Here is a 7,605-nt window from a genome sequence, read left to right as displayed (position 1 = left end):
GAGGCAGCACATCAATGTTTCTTGCTCTCCCTCTCCCTTTCTCTCTAAATATTAAAAAAAAAGAGAGAGAAATAATCAGAATCATATTGCTATGATTTACCTGGAAGAAGTTAATCCTAGGGGAAAAAAAAACCCAACTAATTGTTGCATAGAGGTGAAAATATTAAACAGTTGAAGGATTTGAGGGTTTGTTTTGTTTTCTTTAGTAATTTGAAAATGTATGGATTTTTATAGTAGTTTTAAAAATAAGACATGAATATTATGATTTGGGGTCCTGTTCTTCATAATTGGATTTTTTTAGTGGAACTCATAGCTCTTTCCCTCGTATTAATTATAAGATTTAAATTTTGTTTCTTGTTTTTAAATTTCATGTCAGGATATGGTTATACAAGCTCTTCAGAAAACTAATAACAGAAGTATAGAAGCTGCAATTGAATTCATTAGTAAAATGAGTTACCAAGATCCTCGACGGGAACAGATGGTTACAGCAGCTGCCAGACCTATTAATGCCAGTTTGAAACCAGGTGATTAATCAAACTTTTCCCCTACTTTTATTTTATAGCATTGTTTTAAAATATAAGTATATCAAATCTTTAGTCTAAGAAGTTGGTAAAAGCATCACAGTAAGTGAAAGTCTCAGATTAGGATAACAATGTTACAGTGTTACCCTAGACCAAAATGAATGAGAGGATGGGCCCTAAAGTTCCATAGGTAATTCTGATAGGCAGCAGTAGTTAAGAACTACTTAATTATTTATATTGCAACTGAAATATTTCTTTTTAACCACAAATATAATTCAAACTATTTTTTATTATAAGAGTAAAAACATGTTTATCATAGAATATTTAGAAAGTAATAAGCAAAAAGAAAACACTATTTATACCCACAAGATTTTGTTGTGTTTTGTTTCTCAGTCTTTTTTCCTGTGGAAAACCTGGGTAGGTTAATACATGTGTATTTTGATTCTTTTGTTTAAGCAAAAAATGGGTCATGCCTAAACCTACTTCATTCACTTAATATACCATGCATAACTTTCCTTATTATTAAATGGAATGATTTTAATAGCTACATTAAAATAGATTTATCACATACTTTATTTAACCAGTCTCTCAATTTTGACATTTGTCTTGTTTCCCTTTTTTTTGCCATTATAAATGCATTGTTCCTAAATATTTGTACATTTCTAATGATTTTGTTAAATTTTTTAAAACTTGCAAAAATTTAAGGTTTCTCTTAGATTTTGCTGTCAGAAAGATGTTACCAACTTTATATTCTCCCAATCAGTTTAATATGAGAATTCCTATATTTGTTGTTTGTTTTTTTTAAAATATATTTTATTGATTTTTTACAGAGAGGAAGGGAGAGAGATAGAGAGCTAGAAACATTGATGAGAGAGAAGCATCGATCAGCTGCCTCCTGCACATCTCCCACTGGGGATGTGCCCGCAACCCAGGCACATGCCCTTGACCGGAATCGAACCCGGGACCTTTCAGTCCGCAGGCCGACGCTCCATCCACTGAGCCAAACCGGTTTTGGCGAGAATTCCTATATTTGTAAGTCCTAGGTATTATCATTTTCTAAATGTTTTTTTAAAATTATTTTATTTTATTGATTTTTTACAGAGGAAGGGAGAGGGATAGAGAGTTAGAAACATCGAGAGAGAAACATCGATCAGCCGCCTCCTGCACACCTCCCACTGGGAATGTGCCCGCAACCAAGGTATATGCCCTTGACCGAAATTGAACCAGGGACCTTTCAGTCTGCAGGCCGACGCTCTATCCACTGAGCCAAACCAGCCAGGGCTATTATCATTTTTAAAAAGAATATGAACTCCGTGGGCCATCCAAATTGTTTTATTCAAATGGAGGATTTTTTGTTGTTGGTTTTTGTTGTTTTTTTAATATATCTTTATTGATTTCAGAGAGAGGGAGGGAGAGATAGAAATAACAATGATGAGAGAGAATTATTGATTGGCTGCCTCCTGCACACCCCTCACTAGGGATCAAATTCACAACCTGGGCATGTGCCCTGACTGGGAATTGAATCATAACCTCCTGGTTCATAGGTCAACACTTAACCACTGAGCCACACTGGCAGGACAGTATTATCATTTTACATCATTTATAGGTTATTTTTGAATTGTCATTTTAATTCTTTGTTAATCTTGTGTTTGTTAGAGGCCCAGTACTTGAGTTTGTGCATGGGTGGGGTCTGGGAGGCCCGGCCCCATTCAGGGTGGATCGAGGCCGGGCCTGTCGGGAGGAAGAGATGGCGGGAGGTTGGCTGCTGGCCCTCCCCTGCCCCCCAATCAGGCTGGTTTGCTGGCCATAGTGGGCATCATAGCGACTGGTCATTACGGTTGTTATGGCATTACAGTCGCTGGCTTTTTATATATATAGATAAGAGGCCTTATCCTTTTTTTCTTTCATTCAGCACATTTTTATTTTTATTTATTTATTTATTTTTTTAAATATATTTTTATTGATTTCAGAGAGGAAGGGAGAGGGAGAGAGATAGAAACATCAATGATGAGAGAGAATCATTGATTGGCTGCCTCCTGCATGCCACCCACTGGGGATCAAGCCCGCAACCCAGGCATGTGTCGCTGACTGGAATTGAACCCAGGACCCTTCAGTTCACAGGCTGATGCTCTATCCACTGAGCCAAACCAGCCAGGGCTCAGCACATTTTTATTGATCAACTGTTTCAGGCCCTTTGCTGGGCATTGGGTATAAAGTTCTTGCCCTTTTATGGAGTTGCCATTCTAGTAAGGAAGGTCAAATACACAAATACATGTGGAATTATAACTGGTTAAGTGTGAATGAAGAGGGGTACTGTGGACTCACAGAATAGAGTGATTTTTTTTTTTACCTAATCAAGGAGATCAGAGAAAACCTTCCTGTGAAACTAATAATAGAGCCAATATCTGAAGAAAGACAAAGGAATGGCTTTAGTGAGGAAGAATGTCCTTACGCATGGCCTGTTTGACAGGTTTTGATACCACATTCGAAGAAATGAAAGTGGCTAGAGCACTGACAACAAAAGTATGAGATATGACTGGAGAAGGACTGTATTGATTTTATCGTAAGAGCAGCAGGCAGTTATGGAAACATTTCAAGTAGGGTGATGACAAGATTAGATTTGTGTTTTTAAAACATGGCTGCAGGGGATGAAGAACAGATTAGAGAGAGCAAGAGATGGTATCTGGATAGACTTGATAAGAGACTGTTCACAGGAAATGGAAGTATTCTGGACTGGGGCAATGGCAGTGCAGAAAAGTGAATGAATTAAGAGAGATGGGGAGAGTAAAATTGACAAGGATTGGTGATTGCATATGGGCGATGATACTAGAGAGGGATGACTCTTAGGCTTTTGGTTTGGAAAACAGATGGTGATACACTACATTATGAAAGAGAATACTAAGAGAGAACAGGATTTGGAGAAGAAAGATCATAAGTCTGGTTGTAGACATGAGTTTGAGTTAGGCTCATTGAGTTGTCCAAATGAAGATGCCAAGTAGGAAGCTAGTTAGATATATACAATTCTTGTATTAGCCTTACATATGAAATAGGTCACCTAAAGGAGGTAATAACATAGACAAAAATGACAATATGGACTATAACCAAGCTTACTGCTTTGTAACTGATAGGAGAGGATAAGACTGCAAAGAAGACAGAAAATTTAGCTAAAAAGGAGTTTAAAAACCAATATGGTTTTAGTATCTTGAAAGTCTACAGAAGAGAATGTTAAAGAAGGGGAAGGAATAGAGGGAAAGAGGTTGACCAAGAAAGTACTAGAGGTTGACCAAGAGGTTGAACTAGAAATTACCTTGTTGGCTTTAATGATATGGTATATTAGTTTGCTAGGACTGTTATAACAATACCAAAGACTGGGTGGCTTAAATAATAGACATATTCTCTAACTGTTCTGGAGGCCAGAGTCTGAGATCAAGGAGACAGCAGACTTGGTTTCTTCTTCCATGGCTTGCAGATGACTATCTTCACTGGGTCTTTACATGGTCGTCCCTCTGCATGCACATGTCTGGTGCCTTTCTCTGTGTCCAGATTTCCTCATAAGTTCCCAGTCATATTTGATTAAGGCTTACCAGAACTTACTGAATATTAGGGGGGCACAGTGCAGCTCATAAGACATGGAGTAACTTGTTTTTGTTTAGTGATAGGAGCATAATTCAGATTGGTGGGAGTTGAGTAATAAATGGATATGAAGTAAAAAGAACTCAAGTATAAATGATTCTCTGAGAAGTTTTTCTATGAAGGTAGAGTGAGGACATTAGTAAGAATAGTGTTTCCTAACTGCGATGAAGATCTTTTTATTTGTTAATTTTTAATTTATTATGGATTAGTAATTTTATAAAATACGCTACCAATGAACTATTAGAAAAATTAAAATTTTAAATGACATGCCAAATATAAGTCCAAATATTTCATTACCACATTTTAACAGACATAAAATTATTTTGTCAAATTTCTGTAAGTCTCTAAATTTTTATTCTCAACTTTCATACTTATTTCCTATCATGTCAATATCAGTTTGTGAACCAGCACCAAATAACACTTTGAGAAAGTGGTCTATATTAGAGTGGATGGAGAGCCTCATTATTATTTTTCTTAGTGGCAAAGACTTAGGCAAGTTTAAAAGATAATTACAAGATTCCAGTTAAGAGGGTGAAATTAAGTATTTAAGCCTGACTGACCTGGCTCAGTGGTTCAGTGTCAACCTATGAATCAGGAGGCCACAGTTCGATTGAGCCACTGTGGGCTCAATCCCCAGTGGGGGTGTGCAGGAGGCAGCCAATCAATGATTCCCTCTCATTATTGATATTTCTATCTCTCTCCCTGAAATCAATAAAAAAAATATATGTTTTAAAAGATATTAAATATTCAAGAGAGAAGGATCAAGTAAGATTCTTGAGAATCCAGAAGAAAGGATCGAAAGCATGGAATGAGAGCTTATTAGCCTTACAAAGGAAGCGAAACAACCCTTTTGCTTTAATGGGCAAATGGGCTTAGGTTATGTAGGTAAGATAAGGGAATTACTTTCCAGTAAGTTTTCTCTGAAGTAGAAAAATCAGATCATCTGCTAAGAGTGATGAGTGAGGATTGCAGGCTTGATCCCCATTGGGGGCATGCAGGAGGCAGCCAATCGATGATTCTCTTTCATCATTGATGTTTCTTTCTCTCTTTCCCTCTCCCTTCTTCTCTGAAATAAAAAAAAATATATTTTAAAAAAGGAAAGAGGAGGACTGATGTAGGAGGTTAATAGGTCTTGATGAGGTTGAAGAACATTTGCAGTAGGAATAAACATGAGAAAGAGAAGTTGTCTAGGAGTATAAACCTTAAATTAGTGATTTTGAAAAAGAAACATGGGTGGTATCAAAATTAGAAATGTGATCTGGGGAGTGATATTTGAGGTGGAATGGAGAAACTGAGAGGTGAGGGTTATGGATGATTTGTCCATGTGGATGTTATAGAATGTTGGCAAGGCGTAGGGTAGACCAAAGTTAACGGGTGATTGAGGGCGAGCAAGCAAGAGTTCATTAAGAGAAATGAACTTGGGCTCCTAGATGACATGAATTTCTAAAGAGCTGGCTTTTTTTTTAAAAAAAAAAGAGTATAAAGGAAAGTGATGATGTGGAAGGATAATTGGAGAGCAAAAACGTAGAATCCCACATTTTAGCCAATTTACTTTTAATGAAAACCATAATTGCAAAGGGCTGAAAGGAAAGTAGTGTCAGCAGAAGATAACCAGCTGAAAGGAGTGGTAGGAAAGCTTGGAGCAGAGGTTAGGGATATAGGAGCATTTGGTGGTTGTAAAGCAGAACATGTCTAGAGGGCAATTGTGTGGCAGGGTTTGGGAGGTGGGAGAGCATAGAGCTTTATGGGAGGAACAGAATAACAGGGATGGTAGTCTACTTGAGGGTTGCAGTGTCTTACATTTTATTGGTAAAAGCAGTATGAGTGATGTGGTGTATTTAACCGCTGGTTATCTGAGGAAGGTGGCCAGAGGACTTACCTAGCTTGCCCGGAGTGATGACTTTTCCTGAAGTCATAGACCCAAGATGCTGGCCAGCCTAGATGAAATAAACTGTACATTCTGAACATTTACTATTTTTTTCTCATGTGTTATTAGATATGTTTTCTCCCAGGATAATAACCTTTCAAATTTGGACGTTTCTGTTTGTTTTATTTTGTTTTAATGGTGATAAGTGTTTTATATGTTTACATCTGTTAGTATTTTACTGTATGCTCTCTACCTTTGTCATACTTGGGAAGACCTTCCAAAGAGGTATCCCAATATTATTCAGTGATCACTTGTTTTTTCCTAGTACTTGTTTTTTTCATCTTTAATATTTAAATGTTTAATTATTTTGGAATGTATTCATTTATATTATTGTTTTTTATACAACTCTCTTTATATATAAAATATATATCTTTTGCCAAGTAACCAGACTATTTTAAGTACTTTTTTCTTGTAACGTATTTTTTCTAGCCTACTTCATTTATTTGGAAATTCCATTAGAGAGAGATTCTGTAAAATCCATACCTTACTTAGTATTCAGCTAATAATGCCCTGCTGGGTTTTTTGTTTGTTTTAAAAGCCATATTGAAATGTATTTAAAATTAGTTATTGTATCTAACAAAATTACAAATGGACATGTTTGGCTCACTAATGCCACTTTTAATAGTTTATAAAATGAAAAAAAATTTTTTTTTTAATATATTTTATTGATTTTTTACAGAGAGAAAGGGAGAGAGAGAGAGAGTTAGAAACATCGATCAGCTGCCTCCTGCACATCTCCCACTGGGGATGTGCCCGCAACCCAGGTACATGCCCTTGACCGGAATCGAACCTGGGACCCTTCAGTCCGCAGGCCGACGCTCTATCCACTGAGCCAAACCGGTTTCGGCTGAAAAAATTTTTAATGTTATTTTTTTAAATTGATTTCAGAGAGGAAGGGAGATAGAAACATTGATGAGAGAGAATCATTGATCGGCTGCCTTCTGCACGTCCCCTACTAAGGATTGAGCCCGCAACAAAAATCGAACCTGGGATCCTTCAGTTTGCAGGCCCATGCTGTATCCACTGAGCCAAACCGGCTAGGGCATAAAATGAAATATTTTACTAAATGTGTTTTTATTGATTTTAGGCAGAGAGGAAGGGAGAAGGAGAGAGAGATAGAAACATTGATGAGAGAGAAACATCTACATAGATTGGCTGCCTCCTGCACGCCCCCTGCTGGGCATATGCTATAGCAACCAACCTCTTGGTGCACTGAGCCAAACCTGCCAGGCTGAAGTAAAATTTTTTCATTGCCTTTTTTTTTTTTTTTTGTAAAGCAACAGACTAGAAACAACCTTAATATCCATCAATAGCCCTAGCTGGTTTGGCTCAATGGATAGAGCGTCGGCCTTCGGACTGAAGGGTCCCAGGTTCGATTCCAGTCAAGGGCACATGCCTGGGTTGTGGGCTTGATCTCCAGTAGGGGGCATGCAGGAGGCAACCAATCAATGATACTCTCTCATCATTGATGTTTCTATCTCTCTCTCCCTCTCCCTTCCTCTCTGAAATCAATAAAAATAATTA

The 7,605-nt window shown here is 37.4% G+C and overlaps 1 protein-coding gene across 2 annotated transcripts in view; it reads left to right on the top strand.

The window, feature by feature from the left end:
- The window catches only part of LATS1 (large tumor suppressor kinase 1), a 31,972-nt gene that overhangs the window by 957 nt on the left and 23,410 nt on the right, over positions 1-7,605 (top strand). For both annotated transcript variants that reach the window (XM_005884699.2, XM_014532155.1), the window contains exon 2: positions 377-524. In XM_005884699.2, coding sequence (XP_005884761.1) covers positions 377-524 — 148 coding nt within the window. The remainder of the gene's footprint in view (positions 1-376; positions 525-7,605) is intronic.

The sequence above is a fragment of the Myotis brandtii genome, unplaced genomic scaffold, assembly GCF_000412655.1.
Source record: "Myotis brandtii unplaced genomic scaffold, ASM41265v1 scaffold847, whole genome shotgun sequence".
Taxonomy (NCBI): domain Eukaryota; kingdom Metazoa; phylum Chordata; class Mammalia; order Chiroptera; family Vespertilionidae; genus Myotis; species Myotis brandtii.
This window is presented reverse-complemented; position numbering and strand designations above follow the sequence as displayed.